The 26657-nt window shown below is 36.8% G+C and overlaps 1 protein-coding gene across 12 annotated transcripts in view; it reads right to left on the bottom strand.

The window, feature by feature from the left end:
- The window catches only part of Itpr (Inositol 1,4,5,-trisphosphate receptor), a 38884-nt gene that overhangs the window by 4604 nt on the left and 7623 nt on the right, over nt 1-26657 (bottom strand). For 2 of the 12 annotated variants that reach the window (XM_067353796.1, XM_067353797.1), the window contains exons 3-36: nt 16008-16078; nt 15710-15825; nt 15137-15223; nt 13806-14300; nt 13478-13616; nt 13133-13344; nt 12666-12992; nt 12433-12579; nt 12027-12328; nt 11851-11965; nt 11597-11772; nt 11367-11522; nt 11150-11300; nt 10925-11072; nt 10403-10429; nt 9600-9951; nt 9376-9541; nt 9081-9297; nt 8467-9008; nt 8259-8374; nt 8015-8150; nt 7670-7927; nt 6191-6268; nt 5207-5327; nt 4964-5106; nt 4831-4866; nt 4196-4383; nt 4016-4127; nt 3456-3563; nt 1512-1626; nt 1210-1442; nt 1002-1140; nt 604-884; nt 14-523 (exon numbers count right to left, since the gene is read on the bottom strand). In XM_067353796.1, the coding sequence (XP_067209897.1) occupies nt 14-523; nt 604-884; nt 1002-1140; nt 1210-1442; nt 1512-1626; nt 3456-3563; nt 4016-4127; nt 4196-4383; nt 4831-4866; nt 4964-5106; nt 5207-5327; nt 6191-6268; nt 7670-7927; nt 8015-8150; nt 8259-8374; nt 8467-9008; nt 9081-9297; nt 9376-9541; nt 9600-9951; nt 10403-10429; nt 10925-11072; nt 11150-11300; nt 11367-11522; nt 11597-11772; nt 11851-11965; nt 12027-12328; nt 12433-12579; nt 12666-12992; nt 13133-13344; nt 13478-13616; nt 13806-14300; nt 15137-15223; nt 15710-15825; nt 16008-16078 (6520 nt within the window). The remainder of the gene's footprint in view (nt 1-13; nt 524-603; nt 885-1001; nt 1141-1209; nt 1443-1511; nt 1627-3455; nt 3564-4015; nt 4128-4195; nt 4384-4830; nt 4867-4963; nt 5107-5206; nt 5328-6190; nt 6269-7669; nt 7928-8014; nt 8151-8258; nt 8375-8466; nt 9009-9080; nt 9298-9375; nt 9542-9599; nt 9952-10402; nt 10430-10924; nt 11073-11149; nt 11301-11366; nt 11523-11596; nt 11773-11850; nt 11966-12026; nt 12329-12432; nt 12580-12665; nt 12993-13132; nt 13345-13477; nt 13617-13805; nt 14301-15136; nt 15224-15709; nt 15826-16007; nt 16079-26657) is intronic. The other 10 variants (XM_067353799.1, XM_067353801.1, XM_012364615.2 and 7 more) reach the window with 10 other exon arrangements.

Raw genomic sequence — 26657 nt, 5'->3', positions numbered from 1 at the left:
ATCGTTCTCTTACTTCTTTGGGCGACACTCCCTCCTCTCCGTTTGTCGAAGAATCATCGACATCGCCGGCGTCATCCAACGATTCCTGATGGAAAGCCTTGCACGCTACGTCTACAAGCTGCTTCGGATTCATGTTGTACATAATTCTTTCGGCGTTCTCGCTGTCGCCTCTGCTCTCCATAATCGCTAACAGCAATTTACTGGCGTTGTTCTTTAATTCCAATACCAGATCCATCCTGGTCTTTCCCAGAGGATTGATATCATTCAGTATCAATGCCGTTATAATGTCCAAACCGTTGGACTCGTGCGTGGCGATGCAATTTTGATTATCATGGCACGGTCCCTGACAATATTCCGTCAACGTTTCCAAGGTTTGATTAATCAGCGTTACATTATATTCATTAATGTATAAGCCAAGGAGACCCAATCCGCCGGTGGTCGAGCCGCAGATGCAATCCAGAAACATGAGCGTCTCCGACACCAGGTTGAAATTAGTTTTATTATTTTGATTTCGTAGGAAATTCTGCATGAAAACAACGAATGATTATTACTGTCCTATCAAAATAATACGTAATTAAGAGAGATCTTTTCATCAGACGGTACCTGCAATTCTCTGTTGTGATTCTCGCAGAGTAACTGCAGGAAACGTAGAATAGGTTGCATCACTAAAACTTTGGAGCTCAACTGACCCTCGTCCTTCTCGGTGGACGCGGTGCCGCTTTTGTTTCTATCTAACTTTTCATTTATATCTTCTAACGCGCCGTTATTCACCGCGTCTTCGATAGGTGCAAGACCGTTCCGCATATTCGCGTACGCCTGTCCGTTGGATGCCTGATTCAATTCCTCGCGAAGATCCTCAGTTATCACGATTCCATTGGGCTTTCCTACGTTTACACAAACTAAGTTCATTACAAGCATATATTTATTCTCACAGGAATAAAACGCAGATTAAGAAACGATAACTCGGTAATTTTAGCGACAATACTTGTCCTATCTTGTACCTGAGCCACGTTTTCGCGATATCTTGTCTATTTCTTTACCCTCCTTATCCTCGTGCGCCTTGGCTGCCATATCAGATGTATTCACCGTCACGGTGGACTTAATCTCTTGCTGAGAATCCTTCATTTTATCATAGAACACCTGCGCAAAAGATAACAATGCAAAATACGTCTTAATACGTCATAATTAACGATCGTGAGATCAACATACCTTGAAGAACGACTGACTCAAATCACCACCCATTAACTTATTAAACATACTTCTTTGTATAATCGGATTTCCACCTTCCAATAGCGCAATGCCCAATTCCACGGCTTCCACGAATATACTCGGAGAGTGTACACTCTTAATCACCAATTCTACTACCAAATCTGATGCGCCTTCGCGGTCGAGATGAGTTTGCACATCGTGCAACGTTCTGCCCGCTCGGCTTAATATCTTCGCTGTAAATTCACGTTGTCAATAAAGGATATTCAAATAATAAAGTCTGACGATAGTATTTTATCGTTTACCTCCTGGACCGTGAGTGATGGTCGCGCCACGAGACACTCCGAGGTCAACATTCTCTTTTTGCGTGAAGCTTTTACCGAAATAACGCGCCAAAAGATTATTTCTCAATACGTCTCCCTGTGAAAAAAAGAGTACCGTATGTTAGCATCCCGCTACGCGTTCGAAATCAGGACGATGTACCAATACATAGTGCACAACATTTATATAAAAAAAAAGATCTAGTAAAATATTATACAGATATTCTTTATATGTTCACAAATTCTATCGTAATATATATAAATTTGAATCATATTTACATAGTCGGTGCTTTATGTGCTCAGACGTATAGGACTTGTGCAATTTAGGATGCGTGTGAGAGATCTCATTATATTATTGACATAAAGTTTGCATAATTTGAGACGAAATATATGAATAAAGTGCAAGGTATAAAAAAAAAAAATAAAATCAATGTAATTGCAAACCACACATATTTGTACATCAATAATCGGTGAACATCGTGTGAAGTCGGAGATTTCAATAAGTGATTATATTTATGCAAAAAAGATAACATTTATATATAAAAAGGTGTGTAAAATTATATTCGTATAAATATACGCATAATTTGTATAAAAGTGTAAGTCCTGGGGTAAAGCACAGAAGAATAAAGTAATGGCAAGACACATATTTTGGATATTGTGCATACGATATTTCAATATGTCTATATTCAAGATATTCGAGTGTTTAATATAAGAATAATTAACTATCTAGCAATAACACACTCATGTTATTGGAGCAAGGAACGAAGAAAAGTAAAAGAATGTTCACATAGAGAATTTCACATTCATAGTACGTTCCAGTCGAACATAGTTAAAAATATATGATATATATTATAAAATCATTATCAATGTGTAATTATTAAAATGTAGAATCTATATCATTTGTATTGGTACATCTGTTACTACATAATTTATATACATTTATATCTATATCTAGATAAAAACTTTTTTTATTATATTTCTATCCTTGTAGAATAATATTAAAAGAGAGAGAGATATATATTAAACATATATTTTTTTAAGCAAAGAAGAAATAATATCATTGAAGATATAAATCGTAAAAGTCTTCGATACACGGTAAACATGTTGTTCAAGAAATATAGTAAGTTATTTGTAAAGCTGCGAAAATTATTTGTAAAAATGTGACAAGTTTGTAAGGTGTAATAGAAATAATATAATAATTATATACCGTTATATTCATTTCTTCATTAATTGTTTGTTTCTTTATACCGTGAATCAAAATTACTTTTCACATAAAAATTACATAATTCTTATATGTATATACCATATACTGTAGCACATATATATATATATATATATATATATATATATATATATATATATATGCAAAAGATGATTTATTAGAGAAAGTGAAAATGATAGTAAGAAATGGATATAAGTATAATAAAAAATGGAGATAAATAAACGTGCATAAAATAAGCGGCATGCATGAAAAATCTACACAACGTACATTATGTTCTCTACTTTATGGAATTTCACCACACCATTTACTGCCTGATATTCACGTATAACATATAATGGACAATCACTTGGTCAACAACTGAATCACACAATTAATCAACTACAATTAGCAACATATGTTTATCATTTCGTTAGCTTTATAAGATGATGCTTTATAAGGTAAGTTATGATTAGTCAATAAAACAATGGATAAACAGATTAGATTCTTCTTCTTTTCTCTGATGAGAGATGCCCTAAATGCATTTCTTTGCTTTTGACAATGCAAACAGCATGTAATGTCGTAGCGGTGTTAAAAGTATAGCTCGCGCGTCCTAAATTACATCACGCGATCATCGATCTCTTTTCAACATAATGTTTTTTCAGCAAATTTTGTTTCATATACGTTGTGCCCACATTTTTTTTTTGTTCTATCTACTTTAATTTTTTTACCGGCTCTTGCTGAGTTATTTGTCGATTCTCAGACTGATCATTGGAACCTGTTCCAACTTGTGACTCGCCCTTCGTTTCTGACTCCGTCTCTTCCGAGATACCTTCGTTCTTCGTTCGCAGCATGAAAACATCTTTACCTACAGTTCTATTCTACCAGACCTACTCACCCGCCGCTAAGACTTTGTGGCGTATTGAGAAATCTTATTAACTTTTATATATTATTCACGTAATTATGCGACAAGCCAAACAAATATTTAATCGCGTATTAAATCGTCTAATGTGCTGTGAGCGCTCGGGCATTCAGCTTACAGCGCGCGAAGACGCGCTGTAAGTTTACGCCAGGTACTTAGCATAAAGTAGGAAGTTTTAGATTTGACTTCATCAAAACTTGAGCCACTTCCCTCGACGATAATTTTATTTCGCGATTTAATATTCATGTACTGTTTTGTCTCTGCCGTAAACCTATTTACTGAATGCCCTTCTCGCGATGCTGTGTTATCTTCCTTGTATGATAAATGATTCATGTAACTTCATGCAAGACGCAATTTCGTGACGCTCACCTTTTCCCCATACTCAGGGTCGATAGCCATCATTTCCCTGAGCGTCCTTAAAACTTTCACGCATAACTTTTCTTCCGTTTCTTCCAGCAATTTCTCAGTATGCTTGATTAATCTGGAACGCGAGAATACATGAATATATTTCTTGCACGCAATCTCACAAGTTGTAATTCAAAATATTACCTCTTAATGAAACCACCGTTCTCACATCTCTTTCTGGCATCAGTCGCTGCAGGAAACAGCAACTCGGGTCGATAGAGAATATCCACTAACAAGGATAATTCTGACTGCACCAAAGGTTTCAATTGTTCCTCCAACAGAGACACTATGTCCTGCAGACCTTCTATAATACTCCGATCTAGACGCATCAACTAAACAAAAATTAACATTATCAGTACACGAACCATTCTTGTAACATCAAATCAAATCAAAATTGTCTTGCAAATAGAGTTCTTAATCTACGCTACAATAAATTGATTGCGTTCTTTGAAAATTTAAATACATCTCACAATATAACATCACGTTTTCTATATTTCATAGAATATAATTTCATACTTTTTTTGCATGTGTTTACATTTCTATAATAAATTTATATAATTAGATATCACATATAAATTTTATTTCCTCGATTAAATGTTATATTATTGTGTGTGCAATTGCATGTGCGTTTTTAATCATAAAATAACAATAAATTAACGCCTTTAACGAAGCATGTGAAATCTGCGTGATCTGTACGCAACAGCGTACTAATATAGCAGCCGCACTACATAAGCATAACTAAACTAACAGAGTGCTATGCTTCCGTGAGTGACCTTTACCTCATTGTTAGAGCCTTCCGTACAAAGTAAGTCACTCTATGCATTTAAGCAAATTTATTACACAGTTGCTTAAACATGAACGGCATGTATCATCATTTTGATAGATTTTCCAGAGATATCATTGCAAATTTACCTGGCTTTGACTGCGTTCGATCTTCGGTTGTTTAGACGCTTGCAACCACTTGTTCGTCTGTCTACTAAGCATAGCTGCTTTACTGAACATAGAAGCTACTTGGCTTTCCAAATCAGTCGGTATAGCAATTCCTCGTCCTTTGGCTAAAAAAATTAAGAGGAGCCATTTTATATTACTCTGAATGAAGAAACATCTGTTTCTGGAGCAATTAGCGTTCTTTCGCAAGTCCAAAACGATACCTACCTATGTCTGACAGTGTTCGTATGCAATTCTCGACGTTAAATCTTTGTCCAGCATTTAACCATGCACATTGTGATACTTTAAAAGCTGCATGAAGTAACTGAACAAATATAGGTTGCCTTGTCTGTTCCATGAAAAAGCAAATGCAAAAATCAATTAAAACGATCCGTATCATAACAGCAAAAGAAAGAAACAATATAATTGTGCTATTTATGGAATTTTTCTAAATACTTTAAGTTAGCAGGAATATAATAGTATCAAACTGAATCGAGTACAATTCTTTACGGGAACTATTATTCACAGTTTGTATTGTTACTTCGTTGTCTTGTTACTATTTACACATTATATATGTACATTTAGCACTTTTAAACAAATTGAAGTTATTATCATATTCTTCATTGTGACCTTATTTATAATTAACACTATTCTTACATTATACCCTTATATTAAAATATTGTCTTGCATAAAATGTAACACACTCATTGCCAAGCAGTCCAAATAGAGAAAGATTATATACATGCTATATATAAATTGCAAAATTTTCTCCGTAAGTTAGAACAATTTAGAAAACATTTAGAATAAGAGAAAAAATTTTGAGAAAAAAGGGAAAATACAACAATCACGGTTAGCACCTGTGGATGTAGTTTACAAGAGTGGTTGCATCCAACAATGACAATGAATGTGTTAATTATGTAGACACGTGGTACAGGCGTACGTCAAGAAGAGAATGCAGTTTCTATTTACAATGTCAGTCACTCTGTGATATTAAAGCATTTCTAGTATTCTAGCCGAATATGGTGCATAAACTTATAAACATAAATTGCAATCTAAAGAATTCCCTCTACAATCTTTAAAAATTTTTACCATTATATAAAACAAGAAATTTTTTACAATTTTTCCATTTTCTTCGTTTCGTGACTATCATGACATTATATCGTATTCGCCCAAAATTAAAAAAAAAAAGACACTCTAACATTCGATACTCACGTAGCCAGAAAGATTATTATCTGTATTCCGATCGCACTCCTTGATGTTCCAATACAGTCTAGCTTCGTGCAGATGTTTCTATTAGTAAACCAACCCACCACCATATAGACCAATAGCACCCATAGACCCAATAAACCAATGTTGTTGATTCAAAGAAGGCCAGGTGTTGCATGCCAAAAACACAGAACATGCCGCCGTTGCAATCAGCAATGACCAAGCACACATCATACAATATGTGATTGACACTAATGATATCGATTGTACTGTTTGGCCTACTGCCCTGAGCAATAATGTATATAACATAGCACAAAAATATGTATAAATCATTAATAATTCGCAACTAATTGATTTAATAACCGCGAAGACTAATACTGCAGCAACTTAATATATTAACTAAGACTTAATGTACGTGTTATAAAATTCTAACTAAGAAAACTCTTCTTCTTAGATACTTTGCTAAAATGTATTTCAAAATATGCTTCTCTCTATAAATACGTGTATGTGACATGTACTTGGTTAATCAGTGAACTTAATTTAATGTGTTTACATGCAAAGCGATAGATTATTGAATAAAATAAATGTATTTTGCATATATTTTGTTGCAAATACATTTACTGTCTTATAATTGTTTTTTATCATTGTGATTAATTATTTCCTTTAAATAAAAATTGCAAAAATTATATCAATTATAATTTTTATATGAATAGAGTTTACATTTTTAACTTTATTAAAAACCTTATCATATTAATTTAATTCTTGTAATATTCACACTTGTAATATTCACAAAAATTTATATAGCTACTAATACAAAAGCTACTATCTATACAATACTTATATAAAATCTCCAGTCTTGCTTTTTATCAGCTATCTTCATTTTAATAAACTTTTAATTACAAATACAACAAATATTAAAGTTTGAAAAAATCGAGAATCTTAAAAACTTTATTCTTATACCTTAATAGATATAATAAAAAATAAAAATTCACAAATATTTATAAATAGTTTCTAAATACCTAATGTAGCCATGACATATTAACTGTAAGAAGATATGTCTTTCAGATAAATGTTTCTTCTCTGAGAAGGGTTGTGTCACACTTTAAATAAGTAAAATGTTTTCTGAATAAAATTTGTGCAAAGAAATTTCCATCAAGAGTAAAGTGCCGAAATAACACCACATAAACCTTATAATACATTATCAACATTAATTTGAAAAGCGTGAGCCCCAAATTTTGCCCAAAGTGAACAGATTTTAAAAAACGGTGTTAAACAAAATATCCAATTAGATATTAAATGCCTCCCACCAAATTATATTCATAAAAAAAAATAAATATACTGACAAGATGTGACATATAGAATAATTAATTAGAAAGAGAAGACGTGTGTATATATATATATATATATATATATATATATATATATATATATATAGATTGAAGATAATAAATAATATTTCTGTTCTCATAATACAACGAATGTTACCTGTACAGTGGTGCTTTGATCGGAAAACGGACTGCTGAAAAATGTGGATATGATGTTCATTAAACAACTCGTCACGTAAGTCTCTAAGGCTGTATCCGCGTGTTGCCGATCATGCGTGGCCGTTGCAATTAAACCCATGTCAACTATAAATGATTTTTCGAACAAAGACCACATATGATTTGACGTATAAATTTCCTTCATCTCGACTTCCGTGTCAATATAACAGTGGTTGAGAAAATTGATATATGCCTCTTTCACCTGTGATTCATAAATGTGAATTGCAGATCAGTAAACTTCTATATTTATTTTTATTGATATACGCGTGAATGTTACAGTTTTAATTACCTCTGGAATACAATCTTGATGCGATACTATAGCGACGATGTCATCGAGTGGCAAGAGACTGTGACATTTAATTTCGGTATTAACGTTCTTGCCCATCGTGCAGCAGGCTAAAAGTTTTACCAGCTCTACGTGATACCTACAACATAAAAATGTCTCTATATTTATCAATTAAAACAAATCAATAACATCAGGCAGTATGTGTGGGAGATGCATGTTTTATTTTAATTATATTGATCGAACTTACTGAAGCGGGCTGCTCTCGTCCATACGATGCCTCTCAGACCGCATCATTTCCACGAAATGATTAAAGGAGGCTCTGTCGTTATAAAAGATTAAGACATCTTCTCCCGATTGAACCAACTAAAACAACAATAAAAATAAGTAAGAGGATATTCTACGAATTTTGTGTATTACAGCGTTAATTTGGTATGTAAAAAAAACAGGCATCTCACCTCCTGCATCACCATTTCCTGACACTTTCTGATAAATTGATTTTCAGCTTTCACTATAGTTTGCAAAAACTTCAAGTATTGCACGTGCTTCCCGTGTGTTTCGATGCAATGCACGAAGTGCTGTATGACTTTCGCACTGACCTCGTTGCAAAGGACAGAGTTATCTTGAAAAATGCTGCAAACGGTTTGCGCCTCTCTTATGCCGGGATTCAAAAACAGATCTAATTGCTTGTGCAAAAGAACCTGATTCTGTTGATTAGACAGGCAAAAATTTTGCAGAAAATCGTGCGCCAAACGCATCAATTCGTTCATTCTGACATCTTCCTTTGCGTCGAATGGGACTTGCAGCAGATCAAGAACGACAGTATGCACTCCGACATTGCGCAGAAGTCTCTGTTCGTGTTTGCGCGCCTTCACTTGGCCGCCTGGCAGAATTTGAATACACAATTTGTTCATTCTCATTAATATCTGCTGAATCTTTTTATATTCTTCAGCTTGCTCGGGGTGCAATGGCGGGCCGATATCCAAATCGATAGCAGATCCTTCAAAAACCAATTAAATATGTGTATCTTAAGGAATAAAAAAGTATTAACAAAATAATTATTGATAAACACCTTGTTTGTCCGAAATAGACAGCAAAGGCGCTTTGCGGGAAGTTGTGCCCTCGTCTTCCTCTTCTTTGCTCTTCTTCTTCTTATTCCCATGTTCCTCCGTCGCCTTAGATTTGTACACCCACAGCTCGGACTTCTCAACGGACTGACGCAAAACGTCTAAATCCGCCTTTATTTGTTTATAAGACTCTACGTCGCTATCGGAAACTAAGAGCTGCACCTGTTAACCACGTTCATTGTGTATCATCAATTTTGTTTCTCCAATCACATATTTTAACAAGCCAGAAAATGGTCTAACCTGTTTGAAGGCCTGCAAAACTTCTTGCCTTTGACTAAAGTGTCTGAACAATAAGTGCAAAGCTCCGGAAACTAACGGGGGATAATCATGCATAGCCAGATGCAGTAAAACGCGCAAGAACGTTCTACCTCCTTGAGCGTCCAGGTCCAACGCCGCGCACTCCTCGCTAAACAAAAAACATCTCTGTGTGACGCAGCCCTCATTCGACATATCTGATGTATTACCTGCTACCAAAAATCCCTTCCGCCTGTGCGCCGACTGATTCTAAGTCAATGGTTTTCTGTCCCAAAGTCACGTCTCCAGTCTTCTCGATGGCAGCGGTTGATGCCGTCTCGTCGAACTCGCGTTTGAATATGCTCAAGAGACAAGAGATTCTATAATCCAGTCGTACGTCCAGAATAAATTGCAAAATTTCGATTATCTTCAGCTTCGTGTCCATCACCAAGGGATACTCCTTCTTCATTAGTGGCTTTGGTCTCGGGGAGGAGCTGGGTAGCACTTGACCGGCTGGTCCTAGTGTCAAGCTCGTCATCACAGCACCCATATCACCGATACATCTGAGGACACCTCCTTCAGCTATTTCAACATACCATAACAAATAAAAGTTTACATTACATCAATAAGCCATAAAAGATGGTGCACTATTAGAGCTATGAAATTTGACAAAAGATTATTCAAGCTGAAAATCCAAGTAGGCGTGCCGTGCGCTCTCTGAAACGTTATTTGCTATGAAAAGAAAGATGAAGAATTCACTCGAAATCGTCAATCAAATAAAACAGTGTCCATATACAGTTAAAGATATGTATTACTAAAATATGATATTCTTGAATTCACACTTTTTGAAATGCTTATTTTCAACAAATAATTATACAATTATAATCTAAAAAATGAATATAATAAAAATATGAGCATGAACAACTAAAAGGTTTGTACAACGCGCAAGATTGCATGCTAAATCTTGCTAATATATTCCACGCATCACACAGTCTAATTAACTTTCGACAAGCTTTTCTAATGGGATTATTACCTGCCTCCTCAGAATCCACTGTATCAGCTGTGATGAAATATTTACAAGAGTAAGTTGATTAGTTTTGATAAACACATTTACCTTGCCGTATATTATAAATAATTCGCCGTAAAAGTACTTTATTTTCAAAGGTGTTTCTCTGAAGCATGGATCACATGTAGTACCAATATGTTACAGCATGAGAACATTATATACAAGTTTATGAAAGTAACGCTCTTAAAATCAGAATACGAAAATTCAGAATATAAAATAAATTTAAAAATAGGACAATCCGGGGAAAATTCATTATATCAGTGATACATTAACATGATATTACGCAAGAAGGTAAACTAAACTTTATGTTGCAAGATTGCTACCATGCGCGCGAATGAGATATATATATAAATGAGTCGAATGGCTTCACTACAAAGTATTACTTGTGGAGTTTATAGAATTAAAAAGTTATAGAATCAATAAGCGGTACAAAACATAGTTTGTACATTATGTCTCATGAAATGGAAGTAATAAAACTATTCAACTTACAATCAATATCACCTGTAGGTAACTTTCCATCGGTAGATTCATTCTCCGATACGCAATCCAAGATGCTAAGCAACGTCTTTGTTAAACTTAGCAGATCGTTAAAACTATAGAATCCAAAATAAATTAGATCGCGGGCCAATTTAACAACCTGTAAACAATATATAAAGCAACGAATAAATATAGTTAGCAATATAGAGATAAGCTGGAAAAAAGTAATTTGCATACCTCAAATGTTAGCTTATTCTGTTCTTGATCCCCAAAAGACCACATTTTCGCAACAACGTTACAAAGGTAATCCTCGACAAACATGATTGTTGAGCTAAATTTAGTACGAACAGCCTCTTTGTTTTCGTCTGGCATTTTATTCGTATCGTAACTAGGAATTATGAAAAAGAATTTTAAATATCTGTCTTACTCATCTCGCATTCCGTTTCTTACTTACTCGTTTATGCTCATTTTCGACGGAATTTCAGACCAGAGACGAGCGTACTTTACGGGAGTTACTTGTTCTTGCGGGTCTCTATCTACGTGAAGATGCAGCATAAGTCGACAAAACGATGCGCGCAATTCGTATGGCACTGTTTCATCTTCCATACATCTGCAAGAATATACAAAAGTATATAACACGACTTGAAAATGACTTTTAACATCGAGAACAAGCGCACAACTTACTTGAGTATAAGATCGATGTCCAAATGCGGTGACAGATTATTTAGCGCTAAATACTGTCTATTCAGACACATATTACTAAAGAGATTCAACTGATGTCTATAATAATCTAATATAGCTGCGTCTTGAAGATTCCCCATTTTCGCTCCTCTTGACAGCTCGCTCAAAGACATCGATTTCTGCATTAAAAATTATATTGTTATTAATTTGCATATATATATATATTATTTTAATAAATTATTATCAAATATATTTACAGTTCCATTATTCCATTCCAATATTACTTCCAGCTCTTCTATAACAGTAATTTTCGGTTCAGCGTTTTCTTGCTTCTCGTCGATATCTTCAACTTCTACCTGGGTCTTCACCATTCTAAAGTAAATTGAAATGCATCAGAGAAATTAACATCGTTCACGCTACTCATCGCACTTACTTCGTTCCTAATAAAATGTCCTTATTCTTTTCGCTGAGCACGCTTTTGCAAATTAATTCCTGTGTTACAGCAATTGCTTTCTTATTAGAGATACACAGATCCGACAAATAGTCTAAAAATCTCGATTGCCAGTTACGCATGTTTTTCCTCACAAGACCCACGAACGTTTCGATTTCAGCAGCCGTTATATGCTTTTCCAGCAACTTTCTGTTATTGTGCAAGAGTGCGGTAATAGTGTCTTCCGCTAGAATATCGTAGCCGATTTGTTTTTGCATAAACGCGAAGTGTTTAGCAATGTATTCCTGTGTAAAACGGAAAAGGATATGTCTTAATAATAATTAACGATAAATTTATATGTCACACTGTCGCATGGCATAATTGATCGCGTCACGCAAAATCGCAGTACCTGGTTCTTCCTGTAATCCTGCTGAGAAAGTCGGAGTATTCGATAGCACAGGCGAAACATGTATTTGAACGGTGCGTGTCTCGGATCGTTAAGCTCCTCTATCCTAAGAAATGGTCCCTCACCCTCCGCCGACTCTAAGAACGGAGCCTGTAATCGAGATACTGAGATATTGAGACGTTCTTGTTCGCGGTATCGCCGGTATCTCCGCGCGATCAATGGCGAACTCGAAATACCTGCAGTATTTTGAACAACTGGCCGAGGATGTATTGCTCACGCAACAATTTCTGACGATCTCTCACGGCATTCGTAACGATTAGCTCCAACGCTTCGGATTTGTTTTGTTCGTTTTCTAAACCGGCTATAAAGTACACGATGTCCTGTAGCAGGCTGGTGACGGCTCTCCGCTCGTTGTGCGAAATCGTTCCTTGTTCCAGCTTGCTGTTCATAGCCGTCAGTACCTTGCAGGCGTCGTTTGCAAAATCTAAATCGCGCACTTCGACCGGCGATACAGATCTTAACGCGAAGGCCTCTTTATCCTCTTTGCTGGTTGCGCAACCCACCTTTCAGAAGCATATTAAATATATTCAAATGGAATAATTTATCTATCACTTCCTCATAATCCATCGATAAATATGTATAAATCCATAGATTTTATTTGCGATTCCTGATGCAGGAATTATGATCAGTCAGAATGTATTACCTTCGACATCACGGGCTTCTCGTCATCCTTATCGATTGGTACGCTTGTTGAATGGACCCAAGTATTTGTGCATATGTGATGCAATCTAACAAAGGACGATTGCGGAACTAGACTGTCGCCTCGCGTTAGAGTTGTGGGATCTAGTTCGAATAATGAGCTAATCTCATTACTGTGCGGCACCGATACTAATCTGTAGACCTGTCCGGGTGGATCTATTAAATCGTATGAACGCATAAATGATTTATCGGAATTTCATCATAATTGTTTTTTTAACCAAATAAATCATAGTCCATTTTAAAACGCAAACTTGGGAAAATAATAATTTCGATACGTTTCTACACTAACCGCGCTTGCCCTTTACAGGCTCCCGTTGCTCATCCGCATCAATCTCGGCAGCCAGATACTGGCCAGTCGCTAGATGTTTAAATCTGAAAAGTGAATTCCAGTGGCCGGCACCTCCTCTACACGGATCGTGTTGCACCACCTACTCGACAAATAAACCGAGAGAATATCGCAAACGTCAGCAGTCACAACAATATATTTTATTTGATAAGAGTTTATATAAAAAATTTCTCCAAATATATTTCCATTATTGTGCCACAAATAAATACCAATAAATTGAAGCAAGTGTACAAATTATTCTAATAATTATAGAAAATAAATCAGCTCTCACCTCAACTTCCCACAATGCCTTGCTGCTAGTAGCCGCTGTGGCACTGGTTCTACCCGTCGTCCTAAGAAAAACATGCTGCTTTTTCTTATACTCGTCCATCGTCAGAAACTTCTCCTGCTCCGCGTGAAACAGTCGCACAACGTCGCCGCCCTTGAGAATTTCTTCCTGATTCTCCCGATGCTCCATGAAAAGAGTCACCTTCCAAGAGGTGGACGAGTTGACGACGTTGACCTCCTTACAGCCGGGATTATCGCCCAACTCGTAATTCGCGGCCACATGGAGACCCTGTCGACCCGCGTTCACCGGCTCCATAATCACTTTGTCGCCGACGACAACGCTATCGCCGTCGCTTCGCAGCTTGTAAAACGGCATTATGTAGAACCACGAGCCCTCGTTCCCATTCGCGTCCAAGTAAACCCTCATCGCGTTCTTCTCCAGCAGCGCCGGCAGCCTCTTGTTCACCGTCAGGAATTTGTTGGATTTAAGATGCAGCAGCTGCCGCATAAAAGAATCGATGTAAATAATGGTAACGCGGGCGAATTTAATGCAAATTTATGCGCACGCAACAGTGGCAATTAATAATTTCTATCATGACATCTGCAGTGCGTAACAGCGAATTTGTGCCACTGTGATAAATTATTCATAAATGTTATAATTTTGTATAATTTCGCGATATATACAATCAAACACGAAATATATGGCGTATAAATCGATACAAAAACTTGTGTAACGCATCAACAAAGTGTGGAAGATGAGTGCATCGATGATTCAATCAAGTCCGTACATTATATCAGAAATTAATTCAACGTCTCTAATGACGTCCACTGGCTCTCCTACGATCGAAGATACAATCTATAATAATAATATGCAATATATATATAACGGAACGTTTGACATGACGCTCTTCTTTATCGATGATCAAAGCTGCTATTCCTTAATTTTTCCCAAGCAACACAATACGAAAAGGAAATCGACTTGTTTGCTAAAAACTTAGCGCGGCAACGCCGCTGCTATTTTTCGACATAGCAACAATATCGCGGAGGAGGGAAAACTTGTTAATTAGCAGGCACTTATCGCGCGCTCTATACAAGGCAGATAACTATGCCAATACGGATGGATGTACCAAACAGTTTTTATGATAGCTTTGCGAAAAAAGGAAGGCGTCAAGGGGGAAACCGCTCCCCCAACGGTATTGATAAATCTATTATTATTTACACACCGGCCCCCTTTGCATTATAAGAATACGCTGTCAAGCATAAAATATTCAAGATACATTTTATGAAAATAATGTCACTTGGGAGAAGATTTTCAGAAAAGAATTATTCTCTTACCTGCACGACATTGCCGTACGAAACCACGCTGCCCAACAGTTTCTTGTTTTCAGTCTCATTTTGCTTCTTCTCGATTTCGGCCGCGTGCTGAAATCAAAATAAATTTAAATTAGATAATATACATAACTGAAGTATTATACAACTCCATTAAAGACTCAATTTTAGCATCATATGTATATGTATATTTAAAAATAAGTATAATTCTCAACAATTCAAATATCATAGGGATAAACACAGAATTCTAGTTTACATAACTCGTCGAAAACGTTTGTGTAAAATACTTTTAATATTTCTTTCTTGAATCTCTCGAGAACCGGACGCGATTAAAAACTTCGAGCACAGTGAAAAATTTCATTAAATAATCAATAAACCAGTCACAGAATTGCAAACCGGTTTGATAATTCTCTGTGAGTATCTGTAAGTATTTAATATGCAACATATCTGTTTATTCTTCAGAAACGTTGTGCATGAAACGTTGTGTCATTTTTCCAATTTCGCTTGAATATAAGATAAATATATTTTCTTCCTCGACAAAGTCAATTGATTGAACAGTGTAACATTTTTGTAACTCACGTGAAGCCTTTTGATTAGCACAGCATCTGTACCCGAACTCGCGCTCTGTTTTGCTGCTTTCCAGAATTGCTTCTGGGCGGAATACCGGTTCATAGGACATATTTTGAAGAGGCAATCTAGAAATCAACAATTATCATCGCTCGTGTGTCATATTTGTTTTAACATTTGCTTCGCAAAGCAGTGAGATATTTCAGAAAATTAAATATCAAAAAGTTGTAGTAAATTTATCACTATATTCATCGCACAGCGAAAATGTCGACTAAAAACACATATAAGCTATCTTGAAAATATAAATTACCTCTGAATTTCTTCGGTGGATTCGACAAGTCTCCTGCTTCGGGACACACGACACATCTGTCGTCGACCAATCTAAAAATAATTTACACAATTTACATTTGCATTTGTATATTAATTTTTACGTCTAAAAATAATATTATAATTTAATTATCGGAATAATAAAAATGTACACAAATAATATATTACTTCGCAAATTAAAAATAACAGATAAAATATCAGTGGATAAATTTATTTTTTCAAATAGAAATATTTTTGTACATTTCGTATAAAAAAAAAAAATAATTATGTTATACGAGAAAACATTGTTCGCTATTTTTCTCCTTTTTCATATTCTTGCAGCGATCAGCCCAATGACATATTACACGTGGTACGCGTAATGCTGATAACACAAGTTCCAGCATGGCGCAAGCTACAATAGCCACACACCTCCGGCTTTGCAACTATACAATGCCCGATATTGCGAGGGAACCGTCGTTAAATAAGTGTGGTCCAGGCGGAGAGTGAAACGACGGTGTGGGTCGATATTGAGGCAGGCCCTATCTCGCCTGGCAGCTTTAAAGCATCGCATGAAAGGAGAGAGAGCTTTCATTTCGTAGGCAATTGCAAGCAAAGGATTGCTTATAAAAAACTGGCATGGAGTGTTGTGAAAAAATATGAAATAATATCTGTCTTGGCTAATACATTTTTTATCGCGCTCTACCTTTATATATACTTCTTATTATACTTTTATATTATTTTTCATTATTTATCAGAATTTTTTTCTTATGTAATATATATTTTTTATATATTGTGATCCATCTTATTTTTCTATAAAGTATTATATACTGTATCACATACCATTTGTATAACACTGAATACTGCGTTTTATAGAAAAAAAAGTTTACAATAGAAATGTCAAAGTAGAGTGTGGCATTATTTCGCAACGGCAAAGGCGCGAGCACGACTCGGTAGACACCAAGCGAGCTATTGATCCAGCTATTTCGCATTAATGGAGCGCGTACAGATAATCCCACGTCTTATACAATATAATTAAGCCTCACGCTAAAGCCCAAGGTGAATAATTAGAAACCTGGAAGCATCAACTTTTTACATCACGCAAAACCATTGTGCATCGACGCCATCGAAGAAACTACAGGCATAGAAAGCATAGCTTACAGTTATCACGTGCTCGGCTATTACACCTCAATCTCAAGTGTAAATCGAGATATCATCGCTCGCTTATCTTATACACAAACCAATAATTAAGATAACGGGCGCGGGAATAAATATTACACCAATTAATATTTTGTTAATTAAATACATATTCTAGGTCAAAATGTGCTTCCACAATGCAAATCGCGGACCTTATTATGCAGATTCATTCGCGATCCGCATTTTATTCAAATTCACAATCCACAATTCTTGCATTAAGCATCTTTTTATACTTATATAACCAATAAAAATACAATAAACTCTAAATATAAACACATTAAAGGTTTAAAACTTGAAAAGTGATATAAATAGAAATTATAGAAATTAATCATTATTTTCTGCTCACATTCGCATTAATGCCGTGATATTTTCTCGCATTTTTCTTCATCAATTTGTCTGAAAACTGATGCTGCATTTTCAAATTAATAACATATGTATTTTGACAACCGCTACTAACATTGTTTATTAACGACTGTTTACGTGTGAATATAAGCTGCACTACGTTGCTAACAAGATTGCGATTAGGCTTCTCTCCGCAAAGGTAAGCTTTCTGCCAGCCGAAGACGGAGAAAACATTCGCAACTCACACTTTATCCAAATCCACAATTTACACAATAAACGATTACTGTATTAAACCACTCTTTTTGTATCGATAAAACAAATAAATATGATTAACTATACACAAACATTAGAAATTTTAATCTTTAATCAAAAGCGATGTAAAGAGAGATGTTAATAAAATATATAAAATTTATTTAACTTCTTTATAGAAAACAATAAGCAATTTTATACCTATTTTAGCGTCATAAAAAAGTATCATGTGCATTGTGAATTGCGTTACAATTACACACGCTTTTAGCTTTCACGCAGTAATAAATGTAATATTTCGCGTATAAAAGCTTCAAGGATAAACTCGCAAAATTCCAAATTTCACAATTTCTTGAAATTTGTTCTCCAACGTGGCAAAATTGCAGAATTCGCAATTTTTTATTTTAATTTGTCAGTTGCAGCTAAAGTGATTATACAGTCGCGCGTTCCACGACTTTCCCAATTAATCGAGACTGATTAATCGAGAATAATTTTCTCGTTTGTGCGACATATCTTTTATTGATCCCTTCGCGTTCCACGAATGCATTGGACATCACGATGATGGAATATCACGCACGAATTTCCGGCAGAGTTGCCGAAACAATAGATCAATTGTACGATAAACCGAAGCATTTGGGCCACCGAACGAAGAATTTCTACACGATGCGCAAACATGGGGCGAGACTGTGTACACGGCATGTGCATGTCGGTGGCGCACAAATATGTGTGTACTTGGCGTGATTAACGGCGGCTCTTTGCGTCGTCGTGATTAACGTCGCTTTGCGCGTTCCGCAGCCTCCGCATCGTGAAAGAACGAGAATTTGGTTACGCCTTACGTAACAGGTCAAAGCGCTGATATTTAGCGCTCGCCGTTTAATCTTTCGCGTATGTAAAATTATCCTGCCTCTCTCTCTCGCTCGAAAAAAAAACAAAAAAAAAAAACAAACAAAGCCTTGAAAGTAGACTAGATAGCGAAAACTGATATGTTTTTATTTTATTTCATCCTTTCGCTTGCGTCGGCATTTAATTGGCGGCCGTGCGAAATATATTCATTTAAATTGGCAGAATTCAGAAAGCAGAAACGTGTATGTTGTGATTCTATTTTCTAGAATCAATTCGCGAGAGAATTGTATGGCGCATTTCAAAACCTTTTTGGGTTATACGTGCAGATCGGTTGATATACGTGAGAAACGGGTTTAACATCTTTGACCCGCGAAATATTTCCAATACAAAGGATTAATAATAAATCTTTTCTGAGCGTGTGCAAATTTCAAATATAAATCATAATTTACATTGAAATATTTATGGTTACATGTTATGTATATCGCATGCATCGCATACAAAATAAAAATATGTCTTTGTGTGATATATCCTTTCTTTGCCACCTTGCCACCTTCTTCAAGACATTTATTTTTGCACACAATATCGCGCGTATTAATACACCGCATGGAAATACTCATCGGCCTTGATATCGTAGCGTAATTTAAACAACGCGAGTAATAACGCTGAAGTTGCGGGACAACGTAATTATTCGAAGTGTACACGGAGAAGTGATGTTTGACGTAATAAAGAGCGGGAAGAGCGATAAGTGTATCGAAAACGGCTGATTGCAGTCGCGCGGGGCAACCCTCGAAAAGCGGCGTAATTCAGAATATTATTTAGATCAGAAGACGCTATGACGGCTATAGGACAGCAAAATCCGATATTGTTATTTCTAGCGACACCGTGTCATCGTTGCTGCTCTGCATCGAGCGCAGCTGGGATTACAAGAGGATCATGCCGTTGTCGTGTAGTTGCTGCTATGTTTGTTGTTGGAGTATCAGAAATGAAGCGGAAGGCGAGCAACTCGGGCGTGCGCAAAATTACAAATATAAATTCTTTAGGCGACCGATACACGTTCCCCACGACATTTTCATGTTTTTATCTCTCCGTCACAGAAATTAAAATAAAAGTACAGGAAAAAATAAATAAAATACGAACACTCCGGAAATTTAAAGCGCACAATCCGAACGCGTAACTATTTTTATGTAACAGCGAAAAAAAAAACCGGAATTAATGTTAAAGTCGAATATGCGCGGAATAACAAAGGAGATAAAAAATTTATTCGCGACTCTAGCTCGCTTATTTGGATGGCAATTATTCATTTGTGTTTTTAAGAGTAGATTGGCAACTTTCAATAATATTCAAATGAGTAATACTTCTGTCTAGGGCGCGATTCCAGTTTCTACCGTGATAAATGCGCATGAATAATGCGACCAGTTTTTGCCTAAATTACGGGTTTATGCACTCGCATAGAATTCGAAGATACATTAAATTACAATAATATTATATTAGCATAACAACTTATACAAATCCCCTTAAAACGATCGTGTACGCAGTGTCGTCGTGTGAAAACGGTGGTAAAAACTTTGTAACGAATACATAATTTTTCACTGAAAATCATTTCCGTATTTACGTCGTAATGGCGCAAACGGCGATAAAAATGCGTGGTCGTGCGAGCCCCTTTTTATCAATATCCGATACAGCAATGTGAAAATACTCCGCACACACAAAGGCGACGGGAAGGCAAGGCGAGAAAAATCGTGGCCCGAAATACACCGCCTCGATGATCGATGAAATTATTAAAGCTCGAAAATTAGCGCGAACTTACGGCGCGAGTTCGCGGATAATTATTTTCGCGTCTGGCTCTGCCAGGTCGGCTTTTTCGCGTGATTGTATTGCTGGCACGGACATTAATTACGGCCCTTTCAGCTGCAGCGAGCCGCCGCATCGGTTGTTCCGCAACACGAAATGACAAGTGAGCCGCGGAATGTTCCGCATTCAAAGAGAGAGAGAGAGAGAGAACAGAAATTAGGTTCTATCAACAACGCACTGCACGCTGAAATCGGTCGTGACGCGGACGCAACGGACGTACAAATTACGCGTCACGTTATCTGCATTCGCTCATATCAATCTCGTCGCGCGATTATGCGAACCGCCACAAATTGATCTAGCATGGCGCTTCTCCTGCTTAGACAACAATGCTTAGGCAACAATAGAGATTATTGTACCGACTTGCAATAGTTGAATACGCCACACAGCGTAATCCTTATGCAAATACCGATATTGCCTCAACTCCCACAAATTTATCGCGCACTGAATCTTTTGCAAACAATACGGCAAAATTATAATATCGATAGCGAGATATTGATTTGCGATAATATATTATGCACGCGAAACGATATAATATCAAATATCAAACGCCACAAATTCATGCCGCGCGACAGTCGCTTCACGCAGACAATATCTCGAGATTATAACCGGTATTATGATAGAGATTTATGATACTCGTACGTTAAAAGGCGACCGTAATGAGTTCTGGAACAAACTGGTTTAAACGTTCAAGTGAACGATACGAATTAACGATTGCCACAAATTCATTCGGCATTCACAGCCGCATCGCGAGACCAATATCGCGCGAATTGTCGTATTGATCGATTCGCCGCGCGCAAAGGAGCGTGATTTTACCAAGCGCAAAATGATTTAGGTGCGTCGAAGCGACGAGGTAAACTCCCGAACGTCACCTTTTGCAAATTGATCTTGCATAACGCACACTTTGCGCAGACTATACTTGGCGATCATTAATGCCAGCGGTGAGCCGGCTTGCAAAAACTACGATCCTGCCGCGTATTGAATATTCAAGGCGCTTAACGCGCGAATAATTCCTTTTGTATTAAAAATTGCGTAGCCCCCAATTAAAAACTGTGGTTATTAACAATGTCTATTGTTGTATATTATAAATTGCGTTTGGTTGGTATTCGTGGAGATTACAGGATGTAGATGACTTTATTATTTTCTGAAAAAAGGAAGAAAGAGAAAAAAATGCAGAATAAAAAAGAAAGAAGATAAGTGCTTTAAGCGGCTTAGTACAATGATTCCCGGTATTGAAACCCCCACGCGCGACCATTCCTCGGTTAAGTGTGCATAACGCTTAAATTTAAGTACGTTAAGTGCGTGTCAATGCGATATCAGCTCAGCTCTACAAATTGATCATGCGTGACTCACGAGATACGAGTGCTGCATCTTGGAACTGTTAGACACAATGTCTAGATACGAAATTTATAGGAAATGTGCTATTTATACAAAATAAGTATATTACAATTATGTAAATAATTTTCTGAGATATATAAAATGTTTTCTACAGCCATATATCTCTGTACACAAGATTGTGTGAAGTTCCTCTCATTACTCAAGTTTGTACACTTCGGACGGGGAGCTTAACGAGATTCCGACCTGTTTTGTGGCCGCAAAATAAGGGCAACCTCATCACGGCTGTAATCGCGCTTCTGGAAATAGTCCTGTCATCAGCGTCGTTAAGTGCCGGGTAAGCGGGTGCATACCACGAATAGTCCGCGACGAATTATCAACGATTTCGTGCGCCGACGCATTTATCGAACTCCGAAATTAGAGACTTTTCTTCAACGTGCACCCAATCTCATCGGGCCCAAACTTCACGCTCTCTCTCTCTCTTTCTCTCTCATCTGATCGATTTTCGTACACTTGCGTGCACGCTTTAATGGCGCACGGTAATTAAGAAAGTGAAAGGCGACACGCAACGCGTCCCTCGCTGCGTGTTTGCATACGCCACGCAATCTTGATCGCGGTAAATCTGAACGTTTAAGAGGACTTAACACAGCCGCTTGTCAATGAAAATATCTCATAATTCTTCAAGTGTACAAACGCGCTTCAAGCGAATATTATCTGCAGCTCGGAAGCAAATAGATGTAAGTCCAAGAATGTTTTTCAAGAGCAAATAAAGATATAAGTTTTTACGAAAAATTAGATATATAAATAAATAAGCATAAATTTAATCAGATTAAAATCGTATTCAAGATAATACATAATTTCCGCTTAAGTAAAAATTTTAATTTTGTTTCAAAGATTAGCTTCCGTAAAATTATAACAATTTTTTTATTATAATAAATTCACTACGTATTTTTATGAAGTTGTATTTGCTGTTTTTCTGAGCTGCATCACTTCTCTAACTTGTAAACTTGTTTTTCTATTACAAGAATATAAATATGTCAAAACTGATAATTCCGTGGCTTGCTTCCTTCTGCTTCTCGAGCATTTAGATAATAGGAGCATAAAAACCAGATAACTAGGTTTCCAGAAACCCACCTTCAGCCGCCTCTAGCAAAACATTCGATACGATCGCTGAAATTTTCCTTAATAGCGCTATTCATTCATGCGCGCAACAGCGAACTGCGGGAAACGTGTGCGACCTATTTTCACGATACGGCGTCGAAATACAGGACCACTTAATGGATGAGTTCCTCCTGCTGCCCCTCATCGAGAGAATATTTACCCCAAGTATTCCGCAGCATCAAACGAACGATAAAGTACGAGACTTCTGAAAGCTCGACGCGCGAACAGCGGCAAGTTACGAGGATCGTAAGGCCCGTTTACATACGATGACGGGGACTCCTGCGCTCTATCCGAAAATATACCGCGTTCTCGAAAACACGCGACGCTCTCGTACATGATCAATTGTACAAAAGGCGCTTCTTTTTTTTTCTCGTCCCTCGTTTCCTCATCGTCGTCGCTCCGAATTTTTATGCACGCTCGCCGCTTTTTTACGGCCCGTGAAATTTTGTAAATAACAACTGACACCATCTGATCGACTATCGAATTTAGATAGCAACTCGGATAGCAACTTCTCAACCAAAAAATAGGACGATTGCTTATCTAATTTTTTACCCTTGTAACTCGAAAGTGGAACACGGATGTTCGACATCCGAGCGCGACTGAACTGTAAAATATTAAATTTTGAAAGATATGCATTTTGATAAAATTCAACGTTTTCTTTGCATTTCAGAACCAAAAATTTTACATTTTAATATCGAGTTTGAATATTGAATTTATTACAGAATGCAAAAAGTCAGCTCGGCACGTTGCCGCCTGTTATTGTTGATCTATTTACTCCACATAGAGAGAAGTACGCAATCGAGAGGCGCATCTTCAAAACCAGATAAGCGCTCATAAATGACATTCGATAATAACAACAGCAGAAACGAAAGAAAAAAGAAATATAAGTCGGCGCCGCGGACCGATCTCGGGTTAAAGGTCCCTTTCATAGATTGACCAAGTAAACATACGCTCAGAAAAATCGATCGATTGTGTGTCCAATATAAAAAATGCATTGAATACGACATCCTTTACATGTACATCCTGGACATGTACTCGATCCTGTTCATTTCGCTGTGCGTATGTTTACAGCGTTATTTCCCTGGTTAAAGCTTAATAATTGAAAGAAACTAGTGACGCTACGCTGGTGAAAATGCAAATTAACAAAAATGTCAAAGCGTTACGATTTATATCTACTATCCTCAGTTTCGATAAATAAGAACTCTGATCAAAAATAACCGATTGCAGATATTTCCGAAATAATACGATGCATTTTACTAACTATTCGAGTATCACTGTAATTTAAAAACGCCGATAAACTAGCCTGCTGACCTACTAGCATGTTTTTAATGACAAGTTAAAATATTCCAATTTTACAATTTGCACCGGTATCGTATATGCGAAATTGCTTTTCCCATCGTGAAAAAGCAATTTTCTAAAACTCTTTTAAACAAGCATGCTCGTAAAAAATAAAATCGCAAATAAACAACGCTACACCGCCGGCGGAAACAGTCATTATATTCATATTAGCGGTAATTGATGCAAAATCCTGCATTTATGCAATCGTAATGTACACGCGCTCTCCGATTATCATTTATTCTATCCGTTCGTAACCAGGGCAAAATCGAGGATATCGACTTTGAAGGTACTTTAACGCTCACGGCAGCGTGCGTGCCCTTTTGTGAAAAATCTGCGCAGTTGAGTACGCGAGATCGGCGGCGATGTCGGATTACAAAGAGAGAGAGAGAGAGAGAGAGATCTCGCCTTATTACCCGACGGCCGTGTGACGTCGACACGCCGGGTTCATCAGTGCGCGGGTAATACACGTCCACACGAGCAGCCACGACGACGACAACGACGATGGCGCGTTGCTAAAGTCGGCTGAAATTGCTCATCGATCGCGAGTCTTATACGCAGGTGCGAATTTAATAATACGCCGCTTGTGCAAAACCTATATTGACGTAGGACCTTCGTTCTCGCTTTAACATTCCCCCCCCCCTCCCCCTCGGGTTCAACACGGAAGAAACTTTACACCTTTGGATGCGACCTTCTTAGCGAAGAAGACGAAACTTCTGCGCGCAGTTAACGTTACAACAAATTTCCTGTAAAATTACCCGCACAAGTTTGACGCGCGCAGGAAACGTCGAATCGTAATTAAAAGCGCGAGCGTCGCTTTAATGTCTTTCGTGCGATACGAAAAAGAACTTCCAAGCAAAAGTCCAAGAATGATTTCTTTTAACAACAAAAATAAAGTTTTTATACTGCGCTCAACATCGTGCAGCTTGCTATAAATCTTCGTAAAATTAGTTCGCGTATGAATATGCATAAAAAATATGTGGAATAAAATGTTCTTAATGCGCGCGAACAAACTGAAACGCATGATGCACATAAGTGCAGCCTTTCTGTCGAAACAGTGCGTAACGAATGAAACAGGTACGAGCGAGCATAATCTCGCTTCTGTGTGCAGCACTTGTTGCGTGAAAAAAAAAACTTCTGATACGAATCTAGTGCAAAGCCCTTAACGCCGTTAAAATTTGCACGACTGAAACGCGGAATGCGATAAACACATGTAACACAATAACTAGCCGTGTAATTATTATTGTTTTCGCGACGCGAAACGTTATAACGCATTATCGGCAACGTACAACATGAAACCCGCAAGGCCACTTCCGGCGAAAACCGGTAATAAACTTCAAAGATACGAGTATGTTAATGTTATTATTAACTCATGATTCATTTTCAGAAAAACATAAATCTTCCGTTCCTTTTCCTCTTTTCATAATACTTTACTTTAAAAAGCAATATGCAGCATTTTAAGTCTGCAAAAATTGCACTATATTAATGAAAGCCTTTAAATAACTATAAAAACTCGCATTGTCAGTAAACGTCCACTTTTACAATAATTAATTATTTACATTTTTAATCTTTATCGATAATTAATGATTTCTTCCAATATTTTTAGTGTGTTTCGTCCAATACTTTTATAAACAATAATAGAAGATAACTTGAAAAACTTCGATCGTGCTTTCGATACTAAATTAGAAAAAAACTTTGAAAAAACACAAAGTGATAGATGAAGAACTATGGAAATGATAGTCGGTAACCTCCAATGGAGGATGCCAACAGTCTGGATAGATAAATATCTAAGGTCAGAGCACATTGCGCTCGGTATGTGAATGGGCAGATTTTGCAAGAATGTCTTTCGACGTTAACTGATGCTGCAAATTATTGAGATGGACTTTGGCGCGCCTGAATCTTTGCTTTAAAAATGTAACAAGGTTTATTGCGCGACAATTTTATTATTGAGTAACCGTACAAATCAATTAATTTATTACTTGCATTAATACATTCCGGCAGAAAAACTCGTCGAAAAATTCTCCAAAATTTTATATTTATACTTAAAAAATAATTAATTACACAAGAGGAGAAAAATTCTAAAAATATTTCACCAAAAGTTATCTCTGCAACTTTACGACACTTCACTTATTTAACGTGCATGGTAAATTCCACCGATAATTTTATTTTCTGAATAATATAAAATATATGTGCTTTTAATTAAAAGTCTTCAACAAGAGAGGTATCGAAATATTTTTATTATTATCAGCACACTCGCTGCAGCGGAACACATCTAAAATTAATTTGATGTTTCTTTTTACAACCGTAAACATACGTCTGGCAGCTCTCCTCGAAAGAGTAAACATCAAGC

This window comes from Linepithema humile, chromosome 4 (genome assembly GCF_040581485.1).
Source record: "Linepithema humile isolate Giens D197 chromosome 4, Lhum_UNIL_v1.0, whole genome shotgun sequence".
NCBI lineage: Eukaryota > Metazoa > Arthropoda > Insecta > Hymenoptera > Formicidae > Linepithema > Linepithema humile.
This window is presented reverse-complemented; position numbering and strand designations above follow the sequence as displayed.